Source organism: Panicum hallii, chromosome 9 (genome assembly GCF_002211085.1).
Source record: "Panicum hallii strain FIL2 chromosome 9, PHallii_v3.1, whole genome shotgun sequence".
NCBI lineage: Eukaryota > Viridiplantae > Streptophyta > Magnoliopsida > Poales > Poaceae > Panicum > Panicum hallii.
The window spans coordinates 52,315,963-52,337,236 of NC_038050.1; the positions used below are offsets into that span (position 1 = coordinate 52,315,963).

Below are 21,274 nucleotides of genomic sequence, written 5' to 3' on the forward strand. Positions count from 1 at the left end.
CGAAAGCCAACCGCCTGATGGATGCATGTGGACCGAGGATGCATTGTAATCGGTAATTGAGTGAGTGAATAATGTTCTAAACTAGGGTCATTTTTGAAACAAAGTTTATCCTAATATATATATGGAAAAGAGTAAAAAGTAATACGGGCTATAATCAATTTCTACAAAGGTGACAGATCATACTATTGTCTGACACCTCAAATTTGAAGTGGCGGACGATAATGAAGCTCGCCACCTTTACCAATCAATGATGATGGGCATTCGGTTGGGCCTTGTTAATGTACATCACTACTTTGATCAGTAGTGAATTACTTCAACCCATAAAGCCTTAAAAAGGCTGCCTCCATCTCTATACATTGGATTTTCAATCTTGAAAGGTCCACCACTTGCTCCCATAGTGTCACCCCAACTCGTTCTGCAGTACCAAATTAAAGGAAAACAATGACAACTGCTTTTGAATGATGCCACCTGGTCTGTTCTCTGCTTGGTGAGCAGAAGTAGGTATTGCTGATCGGCGGTGAGATAGAGGAAGATGCGGGGGCACGTTAGTCAGGGCCATCGCTGGGGCAGGGCGAGCAGAGCGACCGACCTGGGCCCCCAAAATCTAGGGGCCCCCACCTATATAGTGTATATGTATATGTATACTTAGTGGGCCATGGAAGGTTTGATCAATTTCAGCTTATGGGCCTTGCCTAAGTCTAATTGGCTAGCGCCCAGCAGGAGAGGGACGCCCGCACCCACATCAACTCATCGAGCCGGCAACTTCTCGGCTTGTTGCGAGTAGCGTGATCAATCTACTACTTACCTGCTGCTGCCGCCGCCGCCGGGGGGTCCGGCCATCCGCGGCACGCAGGACCAAGACGCCGTCACGCTGTTTCCGCGACTCCGCCGTAACTCGTCAAGGGGCCCAGCGGTGATTTTCCAGAGAGAAAGACGACACATTCAATCAACAAACACAGGGTATGTTAACTCCAATTTTATGCAGCTGAAATTCTCATAAATTTTAAACTATAGTTTGGCCAATAATGTGATGGTTTTTTTTTTCAATTATCAGTTTGGGCTAGATCTGTCATGACTCAACAAAGGTTAAACGGTTTGGCAACTTTATGCATCCAGAAGAAATTACTTGATGAGATTGATATTGATACCATCATGGACCACTTCGCATCTAAAAGTGTTCGAAGAAACATTTTAAGGTAATATGTATCGTGTGACATATGGATATTGCTTTTGGATGCACTTTTATGTATTTATTTGGCCGAATTTCTCATATATACATATAAATATAGAATATTATTTAGATGTTAAGGGGTTAGGGTCCACTTTTTAGCCTCGCCCCGGGCCACCGAAACCTCAGCTTCTACAGTGGTGCTGGTCTTGTCGCCGCATAGGACAATTGGGAGATGAGAAAGACACCCACACGGGCAGGTCCTTAGTGACCAAGTGGAAAACTGCGGCACCCGCAGAGTGGCGCAACGGTGGTGTAAGGGAAGAAAAATTAAAGAGGGACCGTGAGAGGTGAGACAGGTAAGAGATGGATGCTTTCGCCCTTTTATTCGACCCATACAATGCAAGAACTTTCCTCGATGCGATGCACGTGCCCGTGCCGACGTGCGATTGGCTCATTTGCCGAGGTATAAACTGTGAAAAGCCGGCCATTGCTGCGGCATGTGACGAGTCTTTGCTTGCGAGTCCATATTCTCTCGAGATCCCCGAGTTTGTTCCCTGCAGCACGGCGTTCTCGTCGTAAAGCTCGCCGGCGGCGGCAGGGTCGGTGCCATTGCGCCCGCTGCCGGCAGCAGCTCATGGCAGACGAGGAACGGCGGAGCCGGCCTCGTGGAAGCCATAGTGCTAGGTCCCTGCTTGCTTTCTTGGGGCCAGGCCCAGGTGGCAGCAGCGAGGAGATGTCGTCGACCGGTACCACCTGCTGCACGTACAGCTTCGCCGTGGAGGTCGAAGACGGAGCTCCACAGGCTCAGCGCTCGTCGCCAGTGATCTGCAAAGACTACACCATGGCGGAGGCCGCCGTCCACCTCACTGTTGTCGCCGGTGGCCAGCCGGTAATTTCTGTTTCCAACTCCCTTTTCAGTTTTGCTTGGGAGACTAGTAGTATACCCGTATAGGGGATGACGTGGTATCAAGTCATTGTCTGGTGATATGGCGTGCGAAAAGCCACCCAAACTAAGTTTTTGTTCCAAATTTGGTCCGGCGTTTCAAGTTTGCTGCAGTTACTTATTTTGTTTTTAAAAAAGTAATGGCGGCGTTTGTTACAAAGTAGAGGAGTTTGATAGCAATGCCTTCATTTTACCATTAGGCTCCGTTTGGATCCTTGGAATTGAATTCCATTCTAATAATCATAATTTAGATATAAAATGATCAAGCTAATAGTTGTATGTGAAATATATTTGTATATTACTGTTGGTCATATATGAAAGATATTTATGTACTGCACTTCTGTTATAGGGAAACGAGTCGAAGAGTGTGTGCTATAAATTTTACATTAGAAATATAACATGAGGATCTATAGAATCAATTTTCATCTTCCACTCCTATGAATTTAAGATAAGCTTATATACATACTTTGGAAAATTATGGAATACCACGTTCCAAGACAAATAGCCTATTCTATTAAGGAGATTCCAATTCCTCAAAATGAAGGGATCCAAACGGGACCTTATATGAATGTCGATCATCAAATGGATAGCTTCAGATGAGCAGAAAATTTTCAATCTGTAATAATTCAGTTATTTGAAAATTTATATGGAATTGCAGGACCAGGAACGATATACCTGCAATGGGTCTGTTGATATCAGAGGCAATCCAGCTTCTAAGAAACGTACTGGAAACTGGAGAGCCTGCTACTCAATTCTAGGTAATATCCATGGTGTTCCGTTCTACTCAACACTCATTCCGGTGATGAGCGTGGTAAGTGCCTTTCTTACATTTGCCAATCCTTGTCCTTTGCAGGTGGCGAATTTTGCGGTGCTTTAGCGTACTACGCAGTTGGGACAAACCTTGTGAGTTACCTGACAAAGGTACAGAAGCAAAGCAATGTTGCTGCAGCGAGCAATATCGCTTCGTGGCAGGGCACCTGCTACCTCACTCCTCTTCTTGGAGCATTCTTGGCAGATTCATACTGGGGCAGACATCGAACTATTGTGATTTCCCTGATGATATTTACCATTGTAAGTGTGCAAACCTCTCCTTAATCTCACCAACATTCTCTGCTCCACATTTTCAAACTCAAATTTGTTTGTCAGTTAAGTGTGCCATTACGAGTGCGTATATGTCTGAACTTCTGTTTGTAGGGAATGGTTCTGCTTACACTTTCAGCAGTGGTTCCAGCAAGCATGCACACAATGGTGATCCCTCAGGAACTTTTGCCTTCACTGGGCCTGTTCCTGACTGCTCTAGGCTTAGGTGGAATGTGGCCATGTGTTCCCACATTTGGAGCTGATCAGTTCGATGACACAGATGCGACAGAGAAGGTGCAGAAGGAGCTATATTACAACTGGTACTTCTTCGCCGTCAATGGTGGTTTCTTCATCGCAAGCACACTCCTTGTGTGGGTTCAGGACAACTATGGATGGGGATGGGGCTTTGGGATCCCTACGCTGTTCTCAGCGACCGGTATTGCTGGGTTTCTTGCATGTATGAAGCTTTACAGGTACCAGAAACCGGGAGGAAGCGCCCTCACTAGAATTTGCCAGGTTGTGGTTGCAGCCACTCGCAAGATCAATGTGGATGTGCCAGATGATAGATCTCTTCTGTATGAAATGCCGGGCAAGGAGTCATCAATCGTAGGGAGCAGGAAGCTGATGCATACTGAAGGACTAAGGTCTGGCGTTCAGAGTTCCTGAAACGCAATCTTCTCTCCATTCAGTAAATTTTTTTAATCTACATTCAGTTACAGGTTTAATATCTCTATACATTCTGTGTTTTTCTAACAAATTAACAATTTTCATATTTAGGTTCTTTGATCGAGCTGCTACTATCACTGCCTCTGACGAAACATCTAGTAACATACCTAGTCCATGGAAGCTTTGCACGGTGACACAAGTGGAAGAGCTTAAGATCTTGGCAAGAATGTTGCCAGTCCTGCTAGCTGGCATAATTTTCAACACTGCTGAAGCTTTCTTCCCTCTGTTCATCGAGCAAGGACAAGTCATGGTCAACCACATCGATGGTTTTTCCATTCCTCCAGCCACTCTGACGACCTTCAATTGCCTCTGTATCCTCATCTTGGCCCCATCTTACAACAAAGTTCTCGTGCCAGTTCTAAGTAGGATCACTGGCATGAAGAGAGGGCTGTCTGAACTCCAGCGCATTGGTGTCGGTATGGTTTTTGCTATGCTTTCGCTTGTTTCAGCAGCACTGGTTGAGATGGTGCGCCTCGACATCGCGAAGAAGGGAGGCCTAGTGCACCATAATTCTGCGGTCCCGATGAATATTCTGTGGCAGGGACCACAGTACTTCTTCATAGGTGTAGCAAAAGTATTCACTGTGGTCGGTTTCATCGAATTTGCATACGAGCAGTCTCCTGATGCAATGAGAAGCTTATGTCAGGCTTGCGCTCTCATCATGATCACGCTTGGGAGCTACCTAATCTCTATCATGTTGAAATTCATCAATTCAGTGACAGGGGAAAACGGGAGCCATGGCTGGATCCCGGAGAACCTCAATGAAGGTCATCTGGATCATTTCTTCTGGTTGATGGCAGGATTGCAGCTGCTGAATGTGCTTGTATTTGCGTATAGTGCCACGAGGTACAAGCGCAAACTAGCTAGTTAAGTTTCTTATCCTAGTTTGAGCTTAGGAGTGCTTATGGGTTTATATGAGTTTTGTGTTCCATGCTATGAGAGCTCAAAATTTGTCAGCCTTTCTGTATTTTTGAGGAAAGGACTGAAAGATTTTGGTTACTATTACCACCTTAAAAATTATTATAGTCAAGTAGTAATATATCTGACGGCAACCAAGGGATGGACCTAAGCATAGGTCCAGTGGCGGCACCGCCACTCAAATTCTGGTTTTACAATGGAATTGGGCTTCTTTTCTTGTAGCTGCAACGGCCCAGCTAATAGCAGGCCGCCATTCTCATTTTGGGTTTGGGCCGCCCCTGGAAAACATATGTATTTCAGTGTTCAGACTGACAGTATTATTCAAAAAAAAAAAATCTGTTCTGATGCTCATGTAAAATCTTCAGATATTTTGCAACTGTATCTTGTATCTCAGGTATAGGTCCAGTTTGAACAAATCTAGTACGAATCCCTACATAAGAAAACGATGTTCATTTCTATGATAATATTTAGTCCAGAATTTTTACTTCATTTTTGAATTAAAATTTGTAGTTGATGTTTGACTTAATGTTTATAGCTGGCAAAATCTGACAACCATCTGAAAGCCATGAATTTTAATTTTTTAGTCATCGTATAAGAAAGTGGCTAGCTACCAAGTCTGTAATAGCCCAAAACTCTGCAAACAGTTATGATCATTTCACTCATTCCAAAAAGAGTTTTTGCTGCTTTTTTATTACCTTCTATTGTAGAAACCATGAGTTCCAAAACTCAAACCAACTTGTCCAAACTCTGAATGCTGTCAAAAAGGCACCAATAAGTTTCTTTTTCTTTTGACAATCATCTTATTTGTAATATTTGGACGTGGAACCTGTTTGGTTGGATCCAAAATTTGCCCTACCGAAATATGTGAGGCCAAAATATGGGCAATGCCAAATTTATTTACCAAACTTGGGTAAAAATAGCAATTAGTTGGGTGTCACAATGTGACCGCCAAAATTTTGGCTATCAATTGATTTGATACCAAAATACTGATACCACAGGAGGGAGTGTGGCTAGAATAGCCAAAATGTAGACGAGCTGGACATTGCCGATTTACCAACAAATTGGGGCGTGCTAATTTTTGGAATTCAACCAAACCAGCGTTAAAATTTGTAGACGCGCCCATGTTTTAGAAAGATAAAGTTTGGAACCCAACCAAGCAGGCTCTTAATCTTAATTCTCTTAAATCAATTTATTAGTAAGAACTATACATAGTTTGAGCTGCATGAACTAAGAACAATGAATTATAATGTGGAGAAAACTTAGGTCATCAGTACGACTACAATTGATAATCTCGACTGGAACTTTTGAGAGACCAGGTGTCCAGGTTGCTACCACATAATTGTATGATGCATGGAGCCTATCATCTCTTCTTCAGTTATCAACAAGTCCAAAACCCGCAGGAAATTACTCGCTGTACGCATCACATTACACATGGACCTGAATAATGAAGGCACCAGGAAGCATGCTAAGTAGGGCTCTGTTGCACTAATGACATAACTATCATTGCAGTGCAGAAAGCAGAGCAAGAGAGGCCCCTCCAATACTGAAATTGCCATCATCAGAATGGTGCAATGGAGTCATAGCCGCTGGATGCGGTACATTCCCTGATTGATTGCTTGAACGTTTGAACCGCAGCCAATAGGACGTATCAAGAAATGTTACGCCTGGTTTTAAGGACAAAATCGAATACATATTGTTAGGATTCATACATAGAGAGTGAATAATCAATAACAGTATCACGAAAAGAAAACTAAACGATAAAAGAACATTATTATAGTTATACAACTTATCCTGAAAAAGAAGATTCCAAATTTCACGGGCAATCGACTAGGGATTGCGTAGGCCTAGAACTCAGCATCAGGGACTTCACATCAACTTTCTCTTCTGAGCAGCAATTATAACAAGCGTGAGTATAGTTGGTACTCAGCAAGTGTTGGGAATTATATGACCAGAAGGCCAAAATTAAGGAAAGGCAGACTGGTTGACTGCGGTAAGCAATTTTAGTTGATCAAGTTTTATTAGCACCTGATTACTAAGTATAAGTTTATACCAACCCACGTTAAAAGAAAGAGAACGGATATAGCATAAGCATATCCAAAACCATAAACACGATTCATGATTTAATTCATCTTCAAGTTCATTAATCATGTGAGGGTCCAAGCCACTCGTAACCGTGAGCACGGCTGATATATTAGTTTTCACTCTGCACAGGTTGTACACTTTACCCACAATTTTATATCTCCCAATTTGCTCGAGGTTGCTAACCTCTTAGACACTTCCAAAGGTGAGTAGCAAAGGATTCATTACAGGCCTTCATAAAGATTTCCTAATTTATGACAATCCGCTAAAGTTTTAAGTCAAAACGGTCATAACTTTTCCTAATAAGGAAGTATCTTAACCAGGACCACATATCAAAGCCTCAAGAGGACCGAGCTATACCCCGACGATGCACCTCCTCTTGCTCTTTCGGTAATATTGTCATAAGCTAGTGTTTCTAATTAATTAGCCAAGATTAAAGCCATGTAGTATTGTGGTTGTACTGTTTTCCTGGGTTGTTCTCCATGCTCCGATTAAACATATATGATCTTGTGATTAATAACACAAATTATCCATGAACATGAAGGAAAGCAGGTATATCATTGTTTAGAGATAACCAACCATATTCCAAGAGTGTAAGCAACTGGCATAGCTACTGTGACATTTTAGGTATTTAGGAGCTAGGCACACTAATTTCTAGTATGAAGTTGTGCTTGTTGTGTGAAGTTTATGTTTGTTTTGATGAATGCCTTTAAAAACTTAAATACACATTAAAGGGTATTTTTGTAATATTAGGAAAATTAGGGTTCTTTTTGTAAATTGTGTATAAATGGGAGGTAATTTCAAAATGTATGAAGGGTTGATTTGCAAACATGAGTATTCACTCTTTAACCACCGTAAGAAGTGTAAATACTCCAAGGCTTCATTGAAAGGGTAAAACTTATTTTGGATTTATTTGAAATTGAATGATTTGTTGACTTTTAAAAATAATTTCAAAACCCTAGCTCTTTTGAAGTTGGACCCTAAAGCAAAGTGGTAGATCTTTTTAATCTCTACACTTTTGATTTTGGGCATATTTTCATTAGAGCTATAGTTTGGAAGGAAATTCTACTTTATAGTGAATTCCTTGAACTTTTGCAAAATTTATGAACAGGTCCTCATCTTCTTCCTCCTGCTTCCCCCTCTCTGTTTCTCTACAGCGCCGCCCACCGCCCATCGCCGGCGTTTTCCCCGGCCGCCAGCTGCCCCTTCGCCGCTCTTCCTGCGCCACCTGGCCCCAACTTGCCCGCCCACCGCTTAACCGAGCCCGCTGGCTCCTCCTCGCGCAGACGCGTCGTGCTGTTGCCCACATGAGCCGCCACACGCGCCGTCGACCGCCAGCAGCTGCTTGCCGCCCACCCGCACGCCTCTTTTTAGCTTGGTAACGCACCCAGTAAACTTCTCCTTTCTTCTATCCCCTCGCGCGCACCCGCATTCCTGTTCTCTTCTTCGCTCGACTACTTCGCCTGAGCTCCTCTGTCCACCACCGTCAGCCGTCTCCACCGCTCCTCCTCTACAATTCCGTGCTCCACCAGCACCGCTGTGTCTCATTGCCCTTCCTGAGTCACTCTTTTTCCTCCTCCCGCGCACGCGCAGCCTAGAACATCGCGCCGGCGATCTCACTCTCCGCCGCCGTTCTAATTCTAGTCGAACCGAAGTTCCACCTCTTCTCCTTCCTCGCCAAGAGCACCATCAGCACTACATCTCCATGCCGAAGCTCTCTGACTAATTTCCTTCGCCTTCCTGCAGTCCAGTCGCCGGAACGCCGTTGCCACCCTCGGAACCTCGCCGCGCCGGCTCTGTATCTAGTCGAACCGCCGCCTCCGAGCTTCCCTTCTACGATTCCAACCACCCCCAAGTCCGCCGTGAGCTTCTGAACCATTTTTCCCACCTTTCCCTCACCGCCGGTGAGCCTCCTCACCGGATTTTAATCGCCGCCGCTCGACTTCTTCTGTTCAAGTTGATTAGGGACCCAAATGCAAGTCTCTGTTTCTTTTTAGGGTCTTGTTTGCAAAATACACACCCGTCAGCTCCGCACCCATTGGCCACACGCTCATCGGCTACACGTCGATTGGCTACACCTCTATCGGCTACTTTTGCCAAAGAAAAATTAAGCCGATGCGTGCACAAGTAGTTACCCAGGTTAACACCTCAGGCAGGTATCGGCTAAGGCACACCCGATATAGGACACATCAATCGGCTAAACACAGTCGATGCAGTACGCACAGATCAGACTTTTCCGGTGCACACCCCAATTGGCTAGATAAGCTGTCTGAAAACATGCTGTTAAGTAGATCAGATCAGCTCTGTAACCTTCACCAAATAGCCGTTTTGAACGAAGTTTTTACACCAGAAACTCTACTTAAGCTTAGTTTCAAATCTTTTTGTTTGTACAAATTAGTTAAGTCTTGAAGTGATGTACTGAATGTATTCTTGTTGGATTACAACTTTATCGTGAAAATAAGAGAGTAAAATAATAATCATTCGCTTCAAATAATTGCATATCATGTAGATTTGACGACACTCGCCGACGGTACCTACGAGCTAATCCCAGAACCCGACGAGGGTATTTCTAAAGCTCAAGTAAACGTCGCCAAGGGTCTTTCTGAAGCCCTGAACCTAGGTTCGGAAGATACTGACATCACTGACCCTAGCCTCACTAGTGAAGGCAAGGCCCGGTGCATAACCCAATATTTTAAATTATGCACTTATATTATTATATATCTATCTTGTGCATTAAGTGCTAGGAGTTGTTATGAAACCCTAGTGCATGAAACTTAGGAACCTATGTAATATTTCCGAGTCCGTATCGAGTAGATGCTTTGCTAATAGGACCGGCAGAAGTCGAGTGATTTCCTGTCACTCGCGTGATATAGGAGTTGATTGTTTACTATTTTGCAATCACTATAAGGATCACAGACGAGGTTATGTGGAGTACCATGACATGGAATGGTACCCCATCTTTGTTGATCAATTTGATAAGGCCGCAGTGTGTGGTAGTGGTGGTCAAGTGTTTGAAAGTACTAGCCACGTACCGTAAATATGGTACGCGGTAAGCCTAGTACCTGATTGGCTCGGCAAGTGGACATATCCTCCACCACTCGAATTTTGGTTTATATACACACGCACCGATGTATGGGAGTACGTTCTGCATAGCAGATGGAAGTACAATCATACAGTCATGTTGTAGATGTACGTCCTACATATTGGATGTGCGTATGGTCCTACAGTCGCTTGTGGTGGCGCTGATCCACGACCCGGAATATGAGGGGAATGGTTGCCTGGAAAGGAAAGTTTCCGAGCGTGTGAGTTAGGATCCCTTGCAAGGTTATGAAATTCGATTAAGGAATCGTCCGTTTCTCGCGGTGATTGAGACTGCTTGATACTTCTGCCACATAGAGTAACAAGAGCAACAGTTGGTGGAATAATATTGATGTATGATTTAATACCTAACTTGCTTGTCTAGTATAGATGCTCACTTAGAATGGCTAATTGAACTAGAATCTGAAAGCTAAAAATATGGAAATAAGAACATACTCTTGTTGTTTTTCAGCAAAAAAAACCTAGAGCCTTTCAACCTCTCATGGTCTAGTTATGGGCTAAGTATACCCAATTGACGGGTAAGCCTTGCTGAGTATTAGTATACTCAGCCTTGCTAGTAATGTGGTTTTCAGGTATATCATTCGTGGACTCAGTTGCTAGTTCTCCTTGGCCCTGCACTTTACCGCCTGGCTGGTCCGTGGAATGGGATCCATCCCCGGCTGGCAATGACCCTTCGGAATGATGGAGCGGAGTATAGTGAAGATGGTGTTCCTCGGTGCAGAGTGAAGATAACTATTCCCCAGCATCCATTGCTATCCCTGTGGCAGCCCATCGAGATTGATGTGGTTGGTCACCATCTAGCAGACACTTTTGAAGCCGCAGCTCTTGAAGCCATCAACATTTTCTGTGACCAGCATCCAGATGAAGTTGCTAGATATCCTATTGGTTTGTTCCCTACAGCAGATTCTCGTGACCCTGAGTGGACTTTTCGAGTATCACATTTTGGACACTTATTGGGAGATTTGACAGAAGAGACACTACATGCTACAGTCAGGTTTATGAATGCACAATATTGTCATCAGATACTTCAGCGCCACGGTATGAGCCAAATGACCAGTATAGCCCAAGGTTATCACAAAAACATTAACCAGCAGATTGCTCAGATTGAAGAGCTCCAAGCCACAATCACTGCTAAAGATGAGGTTATCGCATAGCGGCACAAAACCATCACTAACCGAGAGGATCAGATCATTGAGAGTGATACATTAATCATTCAACGCAACACTGTCATTGAGTTTCTCCAAGAGCAAGTCCATGACCTTACTCTTGAGCTTGACGCCGCCATCGCCCATATCGATATGCTTCATGAGCAGCCAATACCTCCTGTCGCACCTGAAGAGTCTGAAAATGAAGATGAAGAAGAGGACCCGGAAGAGATTGAAGGAGTTTTTGATCTTGATTCCGAGCATGGAGATCCCGAACCTAATCCTCAGCCCAATCGTTCTTCTTCTGGCAGCTAGTCGTCTGTGGGCAACCTCGACGATTTCTAGTCTTTTCCAAATCATCGACCTTCTAGATGTACTTAGTGTAGTATAGTGTGACATAGGGAGAGAGCAGTCTAGTTTGACCTAAGGGCCACTTGTTGTATTATATATGGCATTCGTAGGCATGGCTTGATTTGTAGTTAGAAGACTCCTGAGATGTAACATAGTAATGACCACCAGTTTATGATCTATAACCCGAGTTTCCTGTCCGGTTATCTATTGAGCTATCTATCTGCTGCACTATTTCCATATGTTTTATTTTTGTGTGGTATATTCCTAAAAATGGAAGCAAGTATTGGTGATTTCTAATGGACATCTTCCATTCTTTAGATGGTTGGCACTACACGTGGAACCCCTGAAGGTTTCAGGATGGACCAGGCTAGAGGTTCCCAACAACCACCACCACCACCACCAAATCTAGCAGAAGTAATGGCACGACAGACTGAACTCCTTGATCAGCTAGTGTAGGCACAGCAGAACTAGTTCCGTCATCAGCAAACGAGGTCGTGATGAGCATCCCTCTGCTAGTTACCAAGATTTGTTTAGCACGCAGCCCCCACTTTTTCATAAGATCGAAGAGCCTCTTGATGCGGATGCGTGGCTCCGCACTATTGAGTCCAAGTTCGCACTACTATCCGCACCATGCTCCGAAGCAAACAAGGCACTCTTTGCAGCACAGCAGCTTCATGGCATTGCTCACATTTGGTGGGATCATTATTATATCATGCAGCCAGACGGACATGTAGTCACATGGGAAGAGTTTCGGACCGCCTTTAGGGCGCATCATATTCCTGAAGGGCTCATTGAGCGGAAGCTCAATGAATTTTTAGCTCTTACTCAGGGAACCCGCACCGTAATGTAGTACGCATAGGCCTTCAATCACCTGTGTCAGTATGCGGGTTATCATGCAAACATCAATGCCAAGAAGCGAGATCGTTTCCGTTGTGGCCTGAACACCAAGCTTAAAGAACGACTGAATCTTGTTAAGACAGACACCTTCAATGAGCTAGTCAATATGGCAATTACTCAGGAAGATTGTATTTCAGCCCATCGGGCAGAAAAGAAACGTAAGATACCCACTGGACCCTCGAGTGCTCAACCCCCGAGGTATCGGTTAGTCCAGAATACATCTCCACGAGCCCCACCCCGGAACAATCAGTCAAGCAGATGGGTAGCTAGATCCCCTCAGCAGTCTAGATTCAATAGGCCACCAGTGCCTCAGCCTCAACATCAGCAACAACAGCTTGGATTAAGGCCAAACTTTCCACAGTTCAACCAGGGAAACAACAACAATCGTTATTTCAATTGCGGCAGTTCATCGCATTTCATCAAAAATTGCCCTCAACCTAGGAAATCATTCCAAGGGAAGAGTTCCAACCCGAGCAGCAAGGGTAGAGACAAGAAGCAAACTGTACAAGTCTGCCAAGGGAGGGTGAATTTCACAACTCTCTCCATACTTCATGAGGGTGCACCAATAATGACGGGTACTTTCACTATACACCATCAACCTGCAGTTGTACTTTTTGATTCCGGTGCAACCCATAGCTTTATCAGTCAAACGTTGGGAACAAAAGTAGGCTTGGATTTCTATCATACTAAAGGAACATATATGATAGCGACTCCTGGCGTTAAAATTGCTTCAAATCAAATCTGTAGAGATGTGCCAATTCAAATGGATAGCAACCTGATAAAGACAGATTTAATTTTGTTAAACCTGGAAGGGATGGATATCCTACTAGGTATGGATTGGATGACTAGGCACCAAGTATCATTAGATATCTCTTCCCGAGCGGTTGAGATAGACTCACCTAATTACAAGGCTACTATTCTATATCTTCCACAGCGGGAATATATCGATTCTTGTGTTTATACCAAAGAAGGGATCAAGCTTGAGGACATCCCTATCGTATGTGAGTACCTAGATGTTTTTTCGGATGATTTTCCTAGGATGCCTCTTGATAGGGATATTGAGTTTATTATAGAGTTACAACCCTGTACAACCTCCATCTCTGAAAGACCCTATCGTATGCCACCCAATGAGCTGGCAGAATTAAAAGTTCAACTTCAGGACCTTCTTGATAAAGGTTTTATTCGTCCAAGTGCTTCACCATGGGGATGCCCAGCCTTGTTTGTAAAGAAAAAGGACCATAGCCTCAGATTATGTGTGGACTATCGCCCCCTCAATGCAGTAACCATCAAAAATAAATATCCTCTTCCCTGTATTGACATCTTGTTCGATCAATTAACTAGAGCCAAGGTATTCTCCAAAATTGACCTTCGCTCTGGATATCACTAGATAAAGATTAAGCCCAGGGACATCCCAAAGACAGCATTCTGGACATCCCAAAGACAGCATTCTCCACCAGATATGGACTTTATAAATATCTGGTTATGTCTTTTGGCCTTACCAACGCCCCAGCATATTTCATGTATCCCATGAACTCTGTCTTTATGCCGAAGCTCGATAAATTCGTTGTACTATTCATCGATGATATTCTGATCTATTCCAAAAATCTAGAAGATCATGCTAGACATCTTCATATTATTCTTCAAAGATTGCGAGAACACCACTTGTATGCCAAATTCTCCAAATGTGAATTTTGGCTAGATACAGTTAAATTTTTGGGTCACACCATCTCCAGTGATGGCATATCTGTTGATCCGAGTAAAGTCTAGGAAGTGATGGATTCGAAGCCCCCTACTTCAGTCCATCATATCCGTAGTTTTCTTGGTCTTGCTGGCTATTACCGTCGTTTCATCCTTGACTTTTCTAAAATAGCCAAGTCAATGACAGAATTGCTGAAGAAAGGAGTTAAATTCTCGTGGAATGAGAAATGTGAAGAGGCATTCCACACTCTAAGAGCACACCTCACTACTGCTCCAGTTTTGGCTCAGCCAGATAATTCCAAACTTTTTGATATCTATTGCGATGCGTCGGGCATCAGACTTGGTTGTGTACTCATGCAAAACAACCGAGTAATTGCTTATGCCTCACGAGCACTTATGACTCATGAACAGAACTATCCTACCCATGATCTTGAGCTTGCAGCCGTTATCCATGCACTTAAGATCTGGAGACATTATCTTATGGGTACTAAGTGTAACATTTGCACTGACCATAAGAGTCTCAAGTACATTTTTACACAAGCAGATCGAAATATGAGACAAAGATGTTGGCTAGAGCTTATTAAAGATTATGATCTGGAAGTGCACTATCATCCAGGCAAAGCCAATGTGGTTGCGGATGCACTCAGCCGCAAAGCGCATTGCCATTGCTTATCAATAGAAGCCATCAGTGAAACTCTCTGCTGGGAAATGAGAAAGCTCAATCTTGAGATTATTCCTCAAGGTAGTTTGAATCATATAGCAGTTGAACCCACACTTCAAGATAGTATTATTAGGGCACAACTACATGATGAAGGAGTTAAAATCATCAAGCAACAGCTAGCTCAGGGAGAAGAAAAGTATAAGTATTTTCAAGTAGATCACAAAGGAATTCTACGATTCAAGGGATGTATTGTTGTACCCAAGGACCATCAGCTTCGTAAGCAGATTTTGGACGAGGCACATCTGTTCAAGTTCTCTATGCACCCTAGCAGTACCAAAATGTACCAAGACTTGAGATAGAACTTTTGGTGGACTCGCATGAAAAGAGAAATTGCAAGATATGTCTCTAAGTGTGATATTTATCAAAGAGTTAAAGCCAGTCACTTAAAGATTGTTGGTATTCTTCAACCTTTACCAATTCCTTCTTGGAAGTTGGAAGATATCAGCATGGATTTCATCATTGGCTTACCCAACACTTCCCAAAGACATGATTCTATTTGGATAATCATTGATCGATTAACCAAAACCGCCCATTTCCTTCCCGTGCATACTACTTACAATGCTAAAAAGTATGCCGAGATCTATCTAGACTAAATCGTTCATCTCCATGGAATACCTAAGACGATCATCTCTGATCGTGGAGCACAGTTCATTGCTCGTTTCTGGGAGCAACTCCAACACTCTCTTGGAACCAAATTAATTTGAAGCTCCGCGTATCATCAGCAAACAGATGAACAAACGGAAAGGATAAATCAAATCCTAGAGGATATGCTTAGAGCCTGTGTAATCCAATATGACAAAAATTGGGACAAATGCTTAGCCTTGGCAGAATTCTCCTACAATAACAGTAATCAGTCGAGTCTCAAAATAGCTCCTTTTGAAGCATTATACGGTCGCCGATGCCGAACTCCTTTGAGTTGGTCTCAAACCGGCGAACGTAAAATCTTTGGACCTAATCTTGTCACTGAAGCAGAAGAAAAAGTGAAGATCATTCAAAATAATCTAAAGGCAGCCCCATCTCGACAAAAGAGCTACGCGGACAAACGAAGAAAACCATTACAATTTGAAGTTGGTGACTTTGTATACCTAAGGGTATCTCCTACCCGAGGTGTTCAACGGTTTGGTATGAAAGGAAAACTCGCTCCTCGATACGTTGGACCTTTTAAAATTCTTGAAACTTGTGGACCCGTAGCTTATCACCTTCAACTTCCTTCTCAACTAGCAACCATTCATAATATCTTCCATGTATCTCAACTTAGGAAATGCATCAAAATCCCTACCGAGGTCATCAATTTCCAAACCATCAAAATCGAACCAGACCTATCTTATACCGAACATCCGATCAGAATACTAGATACCAAAGAGAGAAGTACAAGAAGAGAAACAGTCAGGATGTTTAAAATCCAATGGAACCATCACACTGAAGAAGAAGCGACTTGGGAAACTTAGTCTTATCTTCAGCACAACTTTCCAGACTTCCTTAGAACCAAACCAAGTATCTAATCTTCCAATTCCATTTTGATCCGGAATCTCGGGATGAGATTCTTTTTAGGGAGGGAGGCTGTGACATTTCAGGTGCTTAGGAGTTAGGCACACTAATTTCTAGTATGAAGTTGTGCTTATTGTGTGAAGTTTATGTTTGTTTTGATGAATGCCTTTAAAAACTTAAATACATGTTAAAGGGTATTTTTGTAATATTGGGAAAAATTAGGGTTATTTTTGTAAATTGTGTATAAATGGGAGGTAATTTCAAAATGTATGAAGGGTTGATTTGCAAACATGAGTATTCACTCTTTAACCACCGTAAGAAGTGTAAATACTCCAAGGCTTCATTGAAAGTGTAAAACTTATTTTGGATTTATTTGAAATTGAATGATTTATTGTCTTTTAAAAATAAGCACAACACCCTAACTCTTTTGAAGTTGGACCCTAAAGCAAAGTGGTAGATCTTTTTAAGCTCTACACTTTTGATTTTGGGCATATTTTCATTAGAGCTATAATTTGGAAGAAAATTTTACTTTACAGTGAACTCCTTGAACTTTTGCAAAATTTATGAACAGGTCCTCATCTTCTTCCTCCTGCTTCCCCTTCTCTGTTTCTCTGCAGCGCCACCCACCGCTCATCGCCGGCATTTTTCCCGGCCACCAGCTGCCCCTTCGCCGCTCTTCCTGCGCCACCTGGCCCCAGCTCACCCACCCACCGCTTAACCGACCCCGCTGGCTCCTCCTCATGCAGACGCGTCGTGCCGCTGCCCACCTGAGCCGCCATGCTTGCCGTCGACCGCCAGCAGCTGCTTGCCGCACACCCGCACGCCTCCTTTTAGCTTGGGAACGCACCTAGTAAACTTCTCCTTTCTTCTATCCCCTCGCGCGCACCCGCATTCCTGTTCTCTTCTCCGCTCGACTACTTCGCCTAAGCTCCTCTGTCCACCGCCGTCAGCCGTCTCCGCCTCTACTCCTCTCCAATTTCATGCTGCACCAGCACCGCCGCGTCTCATTGCCCCTTCCTGAGTCACTCTTCTTCCTCCTCCCGCGCACGCGCAACCCAGAACATCGCACCGGCAATCTCACTCTCCCCCGCCGTTCTAATTCTAGTCGAACCGAAGTTCCACCTCTTCTCCTTCCTCGCCAAGAGCACCATCAGCACTACATCTCCACGCCAAAGCTCTCTGACCAATTTCCTTCGCCTTCCTGCACTCCAGTCGCTGGAACACCGTCGCCACCCTCGGAACCTCGCCGCGCCAGCTCTGTATCTAGTCGAACCGCCGCCTCCAAGCTTCCCTTCTATGATTCTAACCACGCTCAAGTTCGTCGTGAGCTCCTGAACCTTTTTCCCCACCTTTCCCTCACCGCCGGTGAGCCTCCTCGCTAGATTTTAATGGCCGCCGCTCGACTTCTTCTGTTCAAGTCGATTAGGGACCCAAATGCAAGTCTCTGTTTCTTTCTAGGATCTTGTTTGCAAAATACACGCCCGTCAGCTCCACACCCATCGGCCACACGCTCATCGACTACACGTCAATCGGCTACACCTCTATCGGCTACTTTTGCCAAAGAAAAATCAAGCCGATGCGTGCACAAGTAGTTATCCTGGTTAACACCTCAGGCAGGTATCGGCTAGATAAGCTGTTTGAAAAATATGCTGTTAAGTAGATCAGATCAGCTCTGTAACCTTCACCAAATAGCTGTTTTGAACGAAGTTTTTACACCAGAAACTCTACTTAAGCTTAGTTTCAAATCTTTTTATTTGTACAAATTAGTTAAGTCTTGAAGTGATGCACTGAATGTATTCTTGTTGGATTACAACTTTATCATGAAAATAAGATAGTAAAATAATAATCATTCCCTTCAAATAATTGCATATCATGTAGATTTGATGATACTCGCCGACGGTACCTCCGAGCTAATCCCGGAACCTGACGAGGGTATTTCTGAAGCTCAAGTAAACGTCGCCAAGGGTCTTTCTGAAGCCCCGATCCTAGGTTCAAAAGATACTGACATCACTGACCCCAGCCTCACCAGTGAAGGCAAGGCCCGATGCATAACCCAGTATTTTAAATTATGCACTTATATTGTTATATATCTATTTTGTGCATTAAGTGCTAGGAGTTGTTATGAAACCCTAGTTGCATGAAACTTAGGAACCTATGTAATGTTTTCGAGTCCTTATCGAGTAGATGCTTTGCTAATAGGATCGGCAGAAGTCGAGTGATTTCCTATCACTCGCGCGATATAGGAGTTGATTGTTTACTATTTTGCAATCACTATAAGGATCACGGACGGGGTTATGTGCAGTACCATGACATGGAATGGTACCCCATCTGTGTTGATCAATTTGATAAGGCCACAATGTGTGGTAGTGGTGGTCAAGTGTTTGAAAGTACTAGCCACATACCGTAAATATGGTACGCGGTAAGCCTAGTACCTGATTGGCCCGGCAAGTGGACATATCCCCCACCACTCGAATTTTGGTTTATGTACACACGCACCAACGTGTGGGAGTACGTTCTGCATAGCAGACGGGAGTACGGTCATACAGTCGCGCTGTAGACGTACGTCCTACGCATTGGATGGGCGTATGGTCCTGTAGTCGCTTGCGGTGGCGCTGATCCACGATCCGGAATATGAGGCGCTTGATATTTCTGCCACATAGAGTAACAAGAGCAACAGTTTGTGGAATAATATTGATGTATGATTTAATACCTAACTTGCTTGTCTAGTATAGATGCTCACTTACAATGGCTAATTGAACTTGAATCTGAAAGCTAAAATATGGAAATAAGGACATACTCTTGTTGTTTTTCAACAAAAGAAACCTAGAGCCTTTCAACCTCTTATAGTCTAGTTATGGGCTAAGTATACCCAATTGATGGGTAAGCCTTGCTGAGTATTAGTATACTCAGCCTTGCTAGTAATTTGGTTTTCAGGTATGTCATTCGAGGACTCAGTTGCTAGTTCTCCTTGGCCCTGCACTTTACCGCTTGGCTGGTCCGTGGAATGGGATCCATCCGCGGCCAGTAATGACCCTTCGGAATGATGCCATGCTTTGGGCTAAGTATGGTGCCTTCTTTGCGACTAGTAGTCGCGTTGTTGTATCTTTTCTGCTACCATCTCTGAATAATGTTCGTTAAGACTTGAGGTTTTCAAACAATGTCTATATAAATTTGTTTCAGTTAGGTTTACAGTACTCTACTAGAAACCGGTTTGTAATAATTACTATGACTATGTTGTAAAAATGTAACGGTGATTGTATCTCTGGACTCGCCTTCGTGCGAGGTACGCTTGAACGATCCGGAATCTGGTGGTTTCATCGGGACATTACCTGACAGACCATTGGGTTATTCCGTTTGAAGTACGTTGAGGTCATGTCGCCTGTATAGCAATGATCTATGCACTTGAGCCGGAATAATTCAAGCGGTTCTGCCACAGCTACCCAACAAGAAGATAAAATTCAAGTTGACAAGGAATGATCATAAGACTAGGCATATCCTTAATTAGGATCCATCAGGTTAAGATACATGCATGCATAAAAGATAGTTATATTTATTGTGATTATTAGGATAAAAGCATGATCAAGGAACACTTACCTTTTTTCTAAAGAATAGCTGCTCCAAATCTTCAATTCTTGTTCTTGAATCTCTTAATCTTCAAAGAACTTGGACTGCCCTCCTTCTAACATCACATGAGCATAGGACCGAAGCACAACAACAAACAAAGAAACAAGAAAAACTAAGAACAACACATCAAACAAAAGGAAAGCTTAAAAAGAGCATACTAAAGGATAAAGCTCGTTACTACGGTCACGAGAGCGTAAGAAACGCGGAAGATGGAGCTACGGTTGAAAAGAAGCAGCTAATGGAAGATTTGTGTTATAGAAGAAAACAAAAGAACTATGATCTTCATTTATTTGAATTAGAAAATAAATGTAAAATATATTTAAAATAAATATCCTTGATTATAATTAACTCATATTATATTTGCATTTATAAAAACAAAGTAGAATTTAATCAAATTTTATTTAATTATCTATGTAGAAATTACACTAATTAAACAATTAATTAGCAAATAAGTGGTGAGAACATCTAAATGCATAATTTTATATTGCGTGTTGAACTAACCAAATTATAATTATAAACATATTGAAGTTGGTATTGATCATATTAACATTAATTAAGAAAACCGGAGTATATACTTAAATATATTTTAATTAGAAAATATTATATGAGAGAACATTTATCAAAGTAGATGAGAAAACACTAGCAGGAGGGGGCGTGGGCGAGCAAAGGGCGTCGTGGAGACCTAGGGCCGACGATGCAGGGGGAGGTCGCAGGGGGCTCGGCCTTCTTTTTTATTTTTATAGGATCGAAAGGCTTCATGTGCTAGGCATGCCCAGAACGACAGCGTGCAGGGCTTGGACTCTTTTGAGTCCAGACTACCCATTGGGAAAAAGAATATGGGGCTGACCAGCGGGCCCCACAAGTTAGTGAGAAAAAGAGAGGAAGAGGGAAAGGAGGGAGGAAACAACTTCGTATCGGGACTAGAGTAGCCGAGCGAGTTCGAGAGAGCGAGGCCAAAACGGTTTCAGTGAGGGCCAAAAAGAGAAACGGTTTGGCCGAAGCTGAACTGGCCGTTTGACGGCTTGAACCAGAGGGAGGGGCAGTGGCGGAGGGCCCGGTATTGCCCGGTATTGCCCGGGCAATACCTCGGCTCAGCCCAGCCCAACTAAAAAAAATCTAACCCTATCCAATTCCCCAGGACCCCAATCCCCATCGTGACTCCTGCTCCCGAGTCCGCACGCCGCCGCCCGCCTCCGGCACGCCGCCGCCCGCCGCCCGCGCGCCGCCGCCTGCACGCCCGCACGATGCAGATGCTCCCACTCGCCCGCAAACTACAGCCGTGGCCTATGCTGCAAGTATTCCAGATCATGAGATTGAGGCCTGCAGGCATAGCA

At 43.6% G+C, this 21,274-nt stretch overlaps 1 protein-coding gene across 1 annotated transcript; it reads left to right on the forward strand.

Annotated features, from left to right (window-relative positions):
• The first annotated feature begins 1,904 nt into the window (after positions 1–1,904).
• LOC112873123 (protein NRT1/ PTR FAMILY 8.3-like) lies at positions 1,905–4,822 on the forward strand. Its single transcript, XM_025936143.1, has 5 exons — positions 1,905–2,060; positions 2,773–2,872; positions 2,968–3,185; positions 3,309–3,838; positions 3,972–4,822. The coding sequence occupies exons 1-5, from the start codon at positions 1,905–1,907 to the stop codon at positions 4,789–4,791; spliced, it is 1,824 nt and encodes a 607-aa protein (XP_025791928.1). The 3' UTR covers positions 4,792–4,822.
• The last annotated feature ends 16,452 nt before the right edge of the window (positions 4,823–21,274 follow it).